Source organism: Myotis brandtii, unplaced genomic scaffold (assembly GCF_000412655.1).
Source record: "Myotis brandtii unplaced genomic scaffold, ASM41265v1 scaffold303, whole genome shotgun sequence".
NCBI lineage: Eukaryota > Metazoa > Chordata > Mammalia > Chiroptera > Vespertilionidae > Myotis > Myotis brandtii.
Genome location: NW_005361573.1, coordinates 2,927,904 through 2,941,677, shown reverse-complemented (window position 1 = coordinate 2,941,677; position 13,774 = coordinate 2,927,904). Strand labels below are relative to the sequence as shown.

Genomic DNA, 13,774 nt, shown 5'->3' with positions numbered 1-13,774 from the left:
TAATTTAAAGTAGAAAAGTTCTAGCCTTCAAAAACTTTAGACTCCGGTATCGAGAATTGATAGGTTATCAATTTTGCTAAGATCGTATATTTTTTATTTTTAAAATGTAAGATACTATCTTTATTAAAAAGAAAAGTTACACTATGATTTTTATATACTGTTGAAAGCAATGGCCAGCTTGTTCATTTGTCTAAAATCAGTGATAATTCCCATTATTCTCTCACAGTGTTGTAGTTAAACCTTAATTTAGTTCTAGGAAATAAGTAATAGGGCAGATTTTTCATATTTCTCTAGATCTACCTACTGGAAAGAAATTTCAGAGCATGAAGAAGAAATAAAATAGCATTTTTAGATAGTAACAATTTGCTCTTAGAACTTGGTTAAATTAGGCTTTTTCTCAAAATTTTGTGCTCATCTCCAGAGACGTAAATTTCTATTTTAGTTGCCCTAGAAGAGATTATGTATTGTAGACCAAGGAGATCAAGAATCACTGCCAGTAGCAGACAATGAACCAGAATAGGATGGTATAAGGCTACTGGCCTAGAAGATTGTGGACCTAGATTACATTTTTGAATTTTGCATTAACTAACTATATGACCATGGGTAAATGAATCAACGTCTCTGTATTTCAGAGTTATCTGAAGATTCCTCATGTTTTTGTAGTTCTAAGATTCTGTACTTCTAAGTTATAATACCTCTAGTAGTAAATTGATTTGTTTATTTGGACCAATATGCCATCTAGAAATACTCAAATAAGCGAAGACATTAAGTAGACATTCTAATATTATGGATCTAACTGTAGGCTGTGTGTGTAACATTTTTCAGAGGACCATTATAAGATATGTTGAGTTAAAAAAAGAGAGAGAGCCTGGCTGGTGTTGCTCAGTGGTGAAGCGTTGACCTATGAACCAGGAGGTCACGGTTCAATTCAGGTCAGGGCACATATCTGGGTTTTGGGCTAGATCCCCAGTAGGGGGCGTGCAGGAGATAGCCAATCAATGATTCTCATCATTGATGTTTCTATCTCTCCCTCTCTGAAATCAATACAAATGTTTTGTTTTGTTTTTTAAAAGAAAGAGAGAAAAAGATAAACTGACAGATACTAGTTTAAATGTTTTTTTTTTTTCTCCTGTTATTCTACTTTGTGCCAATTGGTATTCTGAAAAAAACAATGGATTGAACATAGTGGAGGATAGAGAAGTTCTAAGGCCCAAAATAGATTGGCTTCACTTTGAGGAACATTGATTTTTGAGGAATGAGCTCTTAGGAAGATTGGGCTGAAAGTGTACACCAATTGTCATCTTTGCAGAGTGATGGAGACACTAAGGTATATTGATGGCATATAGTGGAAAGCTAGTATTGTTTCATATTAATTAGATTATGTCAAGCAGAACTCTATTTTTTGTCTCTGAAAAGGGATGTTTTTGAGTGAACCTAAACATGTTGATGGCAGTTTCATTAGACATTTTTTATAGTTTTGAAAATGTTTGCAGCATTAGATTGTTTTAATATACTGGCTAATACAGTATTTGGCTTAAAATATATGCTAAGTAAAAATTTGATGAACTAAATGTTACTTATATGGTCTTTGGGCAATTCATAGCTATAAAAAATATTTTTCTGAAAGTCAAAGATTTCATGTTTTAGGAAAAACGTGGTATGGAAACCTCTCTTCATGCGATTTTATAACCCCATGCAAAGCTGAGTCTTTGCTGCAGGAACCTAATGGCTTCTCCCACTGGGGGACCTGCTGTTAATAAACTCTGACTTAGAGCAGATGCGCTTCAGAGCTCCAGGGCTTAGGGGTGGGGGTGGGGTAGGTATGGAAAAAAAAAAAAAAAAATCAATTTTTCTCCCCTTTTCCATTTCTCTAATAGTTTCTCATTCTCTCCCGTCACCCCTCCACAAGTAATTTACATGGAACATTTTTATTTAGTTCATGAGGATACCACTTTTTTATTTTGAAGCATTTCTGTTGCTGCCTTAAAATATTGGAGTGAACATGTTGAGATCAGCAGAATCATACTTACTGTTTTGCCTTTGAAGCAATTTGTTTAGATAAATGTAAGGAAATCTTCCCTGCACGGTGAGGAACAGCTCAGTGCTGTTGTCACCCTTAGGGTTTTCTGTGCCATGTTCTTTCCCAGCATATACTGAGTGACCTCAGGCTGACCCTGGAGCAAGCTGCAACTTACAGGTGCCTGGAGCGCTTCAGCATTTTCTTCTTTTTCCTTAAGGCAATTTAATTTATCTCATTTATTTTTAGCATTGCCTTTATCACTGTATCTACTCCAGGTGGGCTTTTCTTATCAACGTTTTATAGGGATACTGTTGCTTTTCACAGTGTTGTTCTATGCATCATTTCACATCTTAATGACTTACCTCTCTTTTTGTCATATGGTTGTAATTCACGAAATCTATCATTATTTGCTGCCCATTTTTTTTTTTTTTTTACCCATTTTAGTTTAGCCTCCTGCAGCTTTCTAAGTTTCTGCCATTGTTGCATAGCAGTGCAGTTGGGTCACTTTATATATAGGTCCGATCTGTTGTGTCAATTGCTTCCATTTTGTAATTCTTAAATGCAACACAGAAAGCTCCCTAGTCCAGGTGCTTGTGTAAGCAAGCAAAGCTCCCGTGATAGTCACAGCATTCCTGTGGTTTGGCCTTTTTTTAGAAGTTTCAAGATTTCATTTTTTTAAAAAGGTAGGGCCAATCTATATTAATATACCCTTGTTTTCAAATAAATGTTGTATTTATCCACATTGAAATTTACTTGACATTTTTATATTGTTGCTGCCAATATTGCTAACTGAATTCAGTCTGTTTTTCTTTATTTTTATGGTTTCACTTATGCTTACTAACCAGATACCAGATATCAGTTAAACTTCTCCTGTGGTTATATTTACATCATATATAATGTATTTCCTTTAAATCATTAGTGAAAATATAAAAATAAGTGTAAATACAAAATGATACTCTTTGTCATGACTTCTCAAGTTATCCTGTTACTGTTTTCCATTTCTCCTTTTTAGATAGTCTTCCAGCAATTTCACTTCATTGTATTTTGTAAATGGTGTAGCATAGAACTACTGCCAACCACGGATTTAATAATATAATTACAAAGTGAGATTTAGTTTACCTTTATTTGTTCTTTTAAAGATGCCAGGGCTGCTTCTTGCCAAGGGTTCTCTTGTGTATATTTTCTCTCCTGTTAATTCGGTAATCTAAAGACTATTACATTTATGGGCTATCACTGTCACGGTGTTTCCCCAGCTCTAGAGGGTCCAGGGAGGCTGATTTTATGAAGTGCTGGTGGCAAATGGCTGTTGAATGTATAAGCTTTTATCTTGGGGTCAAATTGGGGCTCACCTTTTATTTGCCTAATTGGCCAACCTCCTTTTAGGAGGCAGTTACTTTTTACAGGAGGCCTCTTTCTGAAATATTATGTAAAAAACAAAGACTTTCCCCCCCAAAAAAGATTGGCATCTAATTTCCGCAATGCCACTTGCTATTCCATTGACTGAGCAAGGTTGCTTGCTTCCTCTACACCTCAGTCCTTATCTGTAAAAGGAAATGATAATATCTCCCTCCTAATGTTGTTTTGAGATTCAAACCCTAGAATGTAAAGGCAGACACCTTTTACATTCCTTTTCCTCCGCAGTGTGATGCCCTTCTTCTCACCGAGGAACAGAAGTAGCAGCAGTAATAATCCTGTTCTTGTCTCCATGGCAGGCACAGTGCTGTGAGTGTGAACACTGCACAGTGCTCGTGGTCCTTGTAACTTTCCCTAAGGCCTCAGTTTCAGGAAGAGCTGCGTTTCTTATGAGCGTTGGTGTATTTTTATCTGAAAGGTCTGGGAAATTTTAAAGTGGTCATTTACCTTTTGCTTCATCCTCTGGGAAGCTTGGAGCCCAGTGTCCTGGCCACCGTTAGGAAGGGTGTCGGGGCTTAGAGTCTCCCTGTCACTTAGACTTCTATGTTTTTCACCTTACTTCTATAAAAAGCCTTTGAATAATTTCTGAATGAAGTAGAATAGAATAAATAAATACACAGAGTAAAACGTAAAGTGACTTAGACAAAGTGGGAAACATATCAGTTTTTATTTTGATTTTTTTTTGAGGAGCGTTAAATTGTGTTTTTTAGTATGAACCAAAGTTTTTTTAATTGTTGTAAAATATATGTAGCATAAAATTGACCATTTTAACAACAACTTTTAGTTATGAAATTCAGTGCCATTAAATCCATTTACTGTGTTGTGCAACCATCATAACTATCCATCTCCAGAACTTTTTCATCTTCCCAAATTGATTCTCTGAACTCATTCAACTCTAACTTCCCATTCTGCTCTCCCCACAGCTCCTGGCAAATACTGGACTGTTTTCTATCTCTCTGAATTTGACTACTCTAGGTATCTTAAATAAGGGGAATCATACAATATTAGTCTTTCTGTGACAAGCCCAATGATTTTTAACTTAATTTCCTCTTTTAGGAATTAGCTTAATAAAGGTAAAAATTGAAATTAGGTGAATATTTGAACCTTACCTCTAAATTTTATTTTTCTGGGGGGAGTATTTTGCCCTTATAATATTTCACTTACTTCTTACCTTATCAATAACTGCTGTTCTCACTTTGGACCCCTGTTCTGGGGATTCGTTCCAGGATTGTTCCTCCCATTCTTCTGGGCTTGCAGTTCAGTACTATATTTCAGTGTTGTATCCAAGAATAATTGGTAGTGGTTTCACCAGGGTTTTTAGGAAAGTTGAGGCCTTTTTAGTCATATATGCTAGGGGACTATTATAATGATAACTTGGAAAGCTCTAGAATGTTTTATAGAGCCTTAGACAGATTGAAGTCTATGAAAATGTTAGTTACCTTGAAGGTGATCCATAGGAGACAGTCCTTTATATCATTCCTTTGGAATAAGGTATTGTGCATATTAAATACATTTTTTCTCAAATTCTATAAGATTTTTTTCCTTCTAAAATTTATCCCTTGCTCTCCATCTGTTTTGTCATTGCAAAGACTTTGTACTTGAAATAAGCTATAAAGAGGTATGATAAACATTTTTTCTAGAACATATTAGACAATATTGTTTTGTGTATTCTTCTACATTTTCTAATTTTCTTTTGTTTTTCTTCAGACTCCCTCGAGCCCACTTATCAGCAGCTTCAAAAAATGAAACTGGACAAGAGTCCCTTTGTGGTCGTGTCTGTGGTTGGGCAGGAGCTCCTGACAGCTGGCCATCACGGGGCCTCTGTGGTTGTCTTAGAAGCTGCTCTGAAGATTGGCACCTGCAGCCTCAAGCTGAGAGGTTCTGTTTTCTCTGCCCTGAGCAGCGCTTACTGGTCTCTTGGAAACACAGAGAAGAGCACTGGATACATGCAGCAGGACTTGGATGTAGCCAAGACCTTAGGTAGAGTTATGCTTCTCCCCTTTATTTCTGTACAGAAAGGAATAAGCTGATTAACCTGGCATAAATGGGAGTAAGATGTGCAATGAAAAGTGAGTGTGTCTCTAGAACATTCTCCATTTTAGGGTTCTTAGGTCTTCAGGGCTTTTCGTATAACAGATACCAAGGTTCCAGAAGGCCAAGAGATGTGAATTAACATATTCATTGCCCTCCTCAGAGATTTGGGTCCACAGATATAAATATCCCAAATGATAGTACTGGTGGGTGAATCATCTTAATTTTAATTTTTGCCTACATTAGAATATGTCATTTCATTGGTGGGGACAATACAGTGCAGTGGTTAAGAGTGTGGACTATGGAGCCACACTGGCTTTGCTACTTACTAGCAGGTTGACCTTCAGCAAGTCGCCTAAGCTCTCTGTGCTGCCATTTCCTCATTTGTAAAATAAGTGTGGCTTATGGTTACGATTATTGTTATTGTGATTATTCAAGGACTTGCAGGATTGCAGTAAAAGCAGGGATGTGGTGACTCTACCACTAGCATACTTGTAAAGAAGCAATATGTTATAGTAGGTTTGGAGTCAAATGACTGAACCAACAAGCTGATGGTTGTTCAGAACCAAAAATCATTAGCAGAGCAGTGAAGTGACTCAAACAGCAGTTGGTTTGTGTCAAGGTCTTTAACCTCTCATTTCCAGGACACTTACGTCCCTGACTACAGTTGTATGACAATAATAATAGTTGTTAGCCAGAGATGTAAATTCTAGGACCATAACCTCCTACAAAGAGTCTTATAGAAGAAGAAAATACTTTCTAAAAGAAGACAAGTGAAATCTTAGCTAGTAGGTAGGTCTGTGGCTCTTAAATTAAGATGGCCATTATATATTAAAATAATGCTATAACTAAAAATTTTATATATTTTTAAACCCAATCAGGTGACCAGACAGGAGAATGCCGAGCTCATGGGAATCTAGGCTCTGCATTCTTCTCCAAAGGAAATTACCGGGAGGCTCTCACTAACCACAGGCATCAGTTGGTGCTCGCCATGAAACTCAAGGATCGAGAGGTAGGAAGTTTACCTGTAGACCAAAACCTTTTTTTTTTTTTAAACATGGAGCCTGTACCTTAAAATATTACTTTCATAAGTGAATAATTATTGCTTCTATCTTTCATCATCAACCAGGTATTGACATCTATCATGTATTGGCCTTGGGGATATAGAGAGAAATAAGACATGGTCCCTGACCTCAGGATCTAACAGCTTGGTCACATGCCTTGTTCTTATTCTAGTCAGATGTGCTGTGGAGTAGATATATGTAAAATTAGCAAAAATCTATATCATCATGATATACTCATTAAATTAAAGAAGCACACATTTCGCTTTATTTGAGATGGAGTATTATTACTGCAAACCCTTCACATAGTTTCTTGGGTGGTAGATGCATATTAAGTCTGATTGAGAGACCTGCATTGTAGTGATAAAGAAATATCATCCTAGTCTTTATTAGAGAAATGAAATGTAATATTCTCAGGCACTTGATATCTGGTAGATGTGACATGCTGAGAAAGTTCCTACAGAGTGGAAAGAGGTGGGGTTTTGGGTGAGATAAATCCAAATTTAAATTCCTGCTCTAGTGCTTTCTAGCCCTCTGCAATAGAAATCTGAATATAACTTTTGATTCCCCAAAAACGTAACTATAGTTGTCCTTCAGTATCCACAGGGGATTGGTTTCAGCACCACTCACCGATACTGCAACCCCTGTGTGGATGCTTAAGTCTCTTACATAAAATGGCATAGGAACTGCATACAGCCAGCTCTCGCCGTCCAGGGATTGAGAAAGACAGTATTTTCCATCTGTGGTGGTTGAATCCACTGATGTGAAACCCAGGAGGCTGAGTGCTGACTGTATTTCTATTGGAAAAATCCACATGCATGTGGACCCACAAAGTTTACACCCAGGTTGTTGAGGGTCTACTCTATTTTGATATTGAAATAAAATATGGGAATCTGCCTTTTGAAGTAAAAATTAACCACTGTGAATACTATGGTGAGAATACCAAGCTGCATCTTTCTGCCTCTTACATCTTTGGCTATAATACCTTTAAAATTTTTTCCCAAGTAGCAAGATAGCAGCCTGAAAACACTTTGTCTATTTACCTTAAAGAGCAATATGTGTGGTTTTTTAAATATGATTACTCAGATACATAACAGGGGAAGTGATACCTTCTCCATAGGATTTTTTATTCTAACTTTTTATCTGCTTTAATGGTTTCAAAATTAATTTCAGGTGTCCATGGAGTCCTCCCTGTGAGCTAATATTAATTGTCAGAAGAATACATAAATTATACTGTACTAGAGACATTCAGGAAATCTGATATGCAAATATGCTGATGATTGAAGTTTTTTTTATCAGTCTGATTTCTCTCCTGAGCTTCATATTTCTTTATTCAACTGCTTCTTGGACACTCACCTTCAATTTAGTGTTCTTGATCTAGTCCTCAATCTGTACCCACTTCTATATTCACACTTGTTCTATTGCCCCCACTACCTCTCATGTTTGATTGTTATTGCATTCTCCTTTTTCTATAATAGAAATCTCTTTTCTGGTTCTTCCCTTCTGCCATCTTTTCCCTGGACATTGGCAGTAAGTAGCTTTCTCTCAGGACTTTTCACACTTTTAAAAACTCTCCTACAAGCAAGGGAGAGATGGTGTCTACTATTTGGGACTATGAGAGTAGCTTGAAATTGCTGCCAAAAGTAATTTCTTTCAACTGGTTGAGAGTGTGGACTTAGATATTAGACAAACCTGGACTTGAACTTTGGCTTGACTACTCGGTAATGTTGACCCTTAAAATTACATAACTCTTCTTAGTGCGATGAATATGTGAGTTGTTTCCAATTTTTTGCTATTATGGAAAAGCTGTTATAAACATTTTTATACAGATTCTAGAGGCCCGGTGCACGGATTTGTGCACCGGTGGGATCCCTCAGCCTGGCCTGTGGGGATTGGGCTGAAACCGGCTCTCTGACATCCCCCAAGGGGTCCCGGATTTCGAGAGGGCAGTTCTCGGGTGACACACCCTGGAATCAGGCTCCTTCCTCTCTGGTTCCGAGTGCATCACCCAAGAACCGCAGCTCCTGCGTTGAGCATCTGCCTCCTGGTGGTCAGTGCTCGTCATAGCTACTGGTCTGCTGATTGAATGGTCAGCTGGTCAGCTGGTCACTTAGGCTTTTATATATAGAGATCTTTTGATAGTCATCAGCACTTAGATCTGTTAAGTGTTTGGTCATACATATATTTAGATATATTAGATTTTATGAGCTTTCCAGACTAGTTGTACCAAGTTATGTCAGCAGCAGCATAAGGGATTTTTAAGCTTTAATAAAAAATAAGGAAAAAGGTATATGTCACACTGGAATATGTAAATATTTTAATTTGTGAAATCTGTTTGAACTCTCCCTTGATTCTCGTTTCTTCTCTATCCAGTCAATTACCTTCTAAAATTTGTTCTGGTCATGTAATTTTCCTGCTTGAAAGCCGTTGACAGCTTTCTGTTGCCTCCAGAATAAAGGCAAAACTCCTTTATGACTTTTATTTCACATTATTCAGTTGCACTTACTGTTTACTTGTTTGTAATGGTGGTCTCCCCATTGTTTAACAGGCAGCGTCTGGAGGGAAAGGAGAATTTTTATATTCTCATTCATTCATTTATCCATTTACTCAACATATGTTTACTGGGTGTTTACTCTGTTTCAGGTGCTATAATGACTTTGAATATAAAGATGAATATGCCATGCCCTAGCACTTTGGCTCAGTGGATAGAGCATCGGCCTGTGGACCAAAGGGTCCCTGGTTTGATTCCGGTCAAGAGCACATACCTTGGTTGCAGGCTTCTTCCCAGCCGGGGCTCTGGTCAGGGCTCGTGCAGGAGGCAACCAGTCAATGTGTTTCTCTCACATAGATGTTTCTCTCTGTCTTTCCCTCTCTCTCCCACTCTCCCTAAAAATAAATGGAAAAATGTCCTCGAGTGAGGATTAACAACAACAACAAAAAAGATGAATATGCCTTTGTTCTTGCCCTCAAGGAGCTCGAATCTTCTGGCAAACCTCCTGTAGTGTTCCATTCCAGTGCTGATAAATGCTTTTCGGCCTGGAGGAAAAACATTGAGGGCTTACTGTGGGTAAAGAGTGCTTGCCTCTCCTTCATTCTTATGAATGGCGGTCTTTGTTTTACTCAGGGCTGTGGAAGAAGTTTATGAAGCCCAGTAGTAAGTGTCAACAAGCTTACTCTTTTTTTTGCACTTACTTTGCTGTCAGTAACTAAAATCTAAAATTTACATTTAATATTCTGATAATGCCTCCCACATAAAAGACCTTTAAAATGAAAATTCATTTGTTGTGATGTTGAAGATTAAAGATAAATCATAATCAATCAATTGATGATGCCTGTAGGTTTGCAGGAACAGTTACTGACCCCCCAAAAAAGACTACTCGACTTTGTGAGAAAACTGAGCCTTCTGGATTTTCTTTAGGATGTGGCTACAGGAAATTCATTAGATGGTTTTCAATGACATCATCCTGACCATAGCACTTTCTCCAAAAGCAATGCTATTTTTCTTGGACCTTTTTGCAGACATTTTCTACACCATGTATATTAATATATTAGTAGTGCTAATATGAAATCCACACAAAGGTTTATGGGGTGTGTGTGAGAGAGAAAGACAAGAGAGACAGAGACAGAGAGAAGGAATGTAGTGAGATGATTGTTTTACTTCCAGCAGCACAGGAGAGGGGGTTAAAGGGCAAAAAGCATTCCGTTTATCTGAGAACCCTGTCCTCATAGGGAGTATTAAGTTCAGGAAGGGAATGGTTGACAACCTCTTCAGTGGTGTGTACCACAGGCTTTTGAGAAACAAATAAGATTGTTAAACCGTAACTCTTCAAATCATGGAAAACTGTAGATTTCCCACCCCCACCCCCAACATTGTGAAGAATGGAGATAGGATATCAGTTTTTTTTATTATGCTCTTTGTATTTTGTATTATAAGTCAGTTGAGCCAGACCTTTTGGGCCCGTAATGGATAATGAAGTGCTCTCTCTCCTACTGATAAAATAGTTATTACTTCAAAAGAACTTGCACCCCTGGTGAATGTGTGTGTGTGTTTGTGTGTGTGTGTGCAGTCATCCCCCCTCTTCTGTGGTTTTGCTTTCCATGGCTTCTTTAACTGTAGTCAAATGCAGTCCACAAATATTAAATGGAAAATTCCAGAAATAAGCAATTAATAAGTTTTAAATGCATGCCATTCTGTGTGGTGAAATCCAGAGCAAGTATTTGCATTTCAGGAATGGATTTTTAGATAGTTTGATATACTTCAGTAATTTTCCAGAGAAATGGGCTCCCTGGCTATACTGAAGCCTTTTGCATGATACTACATGTGGTATCATTATTAGGGACTGAACTGAACCAAGAGCTTGTTAAGAGATTTGAACATAAAGAATCAAAATTAAAGGACTCAGAAACAGATAAAATCTGACATATTGGAGACTGCAGCATTATCTAAGGTCTTGAGTGTGATTGTTCCTGAAGGTACTGATGACAGTCTATAATGCTAAGATGCTGTCATTACAACATGATGGGTGGCATGCTGCTTTGACAGAACAGCTTCTGGATTAACTTAACACTTTCTTGATTTTTAACTTTGGACTTCACTATTCTGGAGACCATGGAAACTTGGAGAAACTAGCAAATTGGTGGTATTCCTATTTTATAGATGATAAAATTAAGGCTTAAAGAGGGATGGGCTTTAGGCCACACAGCGTGTAAGTGTCAGGATCATGTTTTGGAAAACAAGATGAAATATATTCTACTTGCTACTTGGAATAGAATTTTTGGTACAAATCATTAATCTTTGCTGAAATGAAACCACTTCTGTGTGTTCAGTTTTTAAAAAGATAATTTCCACAACACAGGCAACAACAAAACACATACTTTCCTACAGTCCATTTTAATTTTGTAAGGACATCACTGAGGTTTGTTTAATTTTATGTCATTGTGGGTGAGAACAATTAAAATCTGATGAGAATAGATTGTAAGGACAATGCCTTTCCCATCTACTGCTACAGATGATACAAATTAGGAATCCTTTCTTATTTTCAGTTTTAGTTCACTATAAAAAAAAGTCTGTTTTCAAAGTAGTAATCAGAATCTTTTATTCTTCCTGAATAAAAGCACTTTCCTCTAATTACCATAAAACTTGTATAGATTTCAAAGTTCTTCTTTTCTCCAGAGAAATTACATCCCAAAGAAATTATCACTGAATTGCTTATTGCTTTCATTCCTTAATCCACATTCTCCTGCCAACTCACTAACCAGGTGTCCACTGGTTCCTGGGGGTATGTTAGTGCATATCTTTGGGCCTTTCCTGGAAGAGAGAGGTTGAGAGTGCCATGAATCTTCTAAATTTTACCATTTCAATCTCTGATAACTCTTTAGTAGTTAATCAGTTGATTAAATTAACTGATGCTATTTAGAATTTGTAATAATTGACTGAGCCTAAATTTTTACCTTTTAACTATCTTTTAGGAGGTATACCAAGAGGCTTAAATGATTACAGGATGAATAAAATTCTTAAGATAATAAACATTCCCCAAATCTCTGGAAATATTAGGCATATAAAAAATTAAGTATGCTGATCCGAATGTATAAGCAGAGCATGGGTTAAGATCCGATAGACTTTGGTTGAGTCCTCACTCACACTTATCTAGTTGTGTGACTTTGAGCAAGTTACTTAAGCTTCTTTAAGCCTCACTTTCCTAACCCATATAATAGTGGTAATATGTAATAAAACATTAAGCTAAGTTGGGCATAAAGCATGTGGCTGATTACTCGGTAAGTATTAAGTGTCACAAGAGTCAGTGTCACCATCCTCATCATCTTCATTATCATCCTCTAGCCATGAAAGCTTTTAGAGAAGTTCTAGTTACTGTGTATACTTGACAGTATCACTACCACCTATTTATCTATTCAAATCTTATTACTAATCCATCTCTTTCCTAGAAGGCGGGGGGGGGGGGGGGGGGGGAAACCACACCAAGGCTGTTTTTTTTTTTTTTTTTTTTTTTAAATATTCTTATTGCTTCCAGAGAGGAAGGGAGAGGGAGAGAAAAACATCAGTGATGAGAGAGAATCATTGATCAGCCACCTCCTGTACACCCTTTACTGGGGATGGAGCTCGTAACCTGGGCATGTGCCCTGACCGGGAATTGAACCTTCTGGTTCATGGGTCTACGCTCAACCACTGAGCCACACTGGCCAGACTGCCCTTTAGTTTTTATTTAGGAAAAGTGAAACATAAGTAATGGAAATAGGTAAATAGGAAAGGAAGTTAATGGGGAATAAATATTGCTTGACACTTGACATTTGTACATATAAAAGCTACTTTTTAGAGTGTGTTTTGCTTTGTTTTTAAATGACAAAATGTAATCTGTACTTGATGACAGTCTGGAAAATAATTCTAGTATTGCTTTGGGTTCTCAGCTTCTCCAGACAAAGTACATTTGTTAGGCAGTGTCTGATCCAGGGATTATTGCTACTTAATAGTATTGCCAGAGCCATAATTGTATGTGCTTGTGGCTCTTCTCATCCTTCTCTATTTTGTTTTAGAATGAATGTAGCCCCACGGAGTAACATTTCTAATATTTGCTCTTTTTTTAAATGCAGTTTTAGGATTCAAATGTTTCCCCAATGTATCTCACTTTGTCTTTTGCCTTTTGCTTTTTTTCACAAGAATTAAAGGAATAATAAATGAAGATAGTTAAGGTAAACAACAGGAAATAAATCAATAATTTCTTTGTATCCAGGCCAGGGGACACATAAGAATTTTCTAGAAACTGGCCCAGCCAGCATGGCTCAGTGGTTGAGCATCAACCTATGAACCAGGAGGTCATGGTTCGATTCCCGGTCAGGGCACATGCCTGGGTTGTGGGCTCGATCCCCAGTGTAGAGAGTGCAGGAGGCAAGCCGATCAATGATTCTCTCTCATCATTGATGTTTCTCTCTCTCTGTCTCTCTCCCTTCCCCTCTGAAATCAATAAAAATATATTTAAAAAAAGAAAAAATTCTAGAAAGTGAATTTTAGAGATGAAATGGAGTTAGGGAGATCTCATTCTATAGACTAAGAAAGCAAGGTACAAGGTTGTCTACGTAGCGGAGAAAGAGTAGATTTGGAACTAGTCTGCAGGCCTTCTGACTCCTAATTCAATGTTCTTAGCATTGATCCCTACTCTTCTGCATGTGTTTCCTTCCACCTTAAAGTCAGGATGCTTTGGTATTTCTCATTGTGCATCTTGGGCTATTTCCCCTT

General features: G+C 37.5%; 1 protein-coding gene across 2 annotated transcripts in view; it reads left to right on the top strand.

Annotated features, from left to right (window-relative positions):
* The window catches only part of TTC28 (tetratricopeptide repeat domain 28), a 397,370-nt gene that overhangs the window by 195,315 nt on the left and 188,281 nt on the right, over nucleotides 1–13,774 (top strand). For both annotated transcript variants that reach the window (XM_014542487.1, XM_014542488.1), the window contains 2 exons: nucleotides 5,141–5,413; nucleotides 6,346–6,476. In XM_014542487.1, the coding sequence (XP_014397973.1) occupies nucleotides 5,141–5,413; nucleotides 6,346–6,476 (404 nt within the window). The remainder of the gene's footprint in view (nucleotides 1–5,140; nucleotides 5,414–6,345; nucleotides 6,477–13,774) is intronic.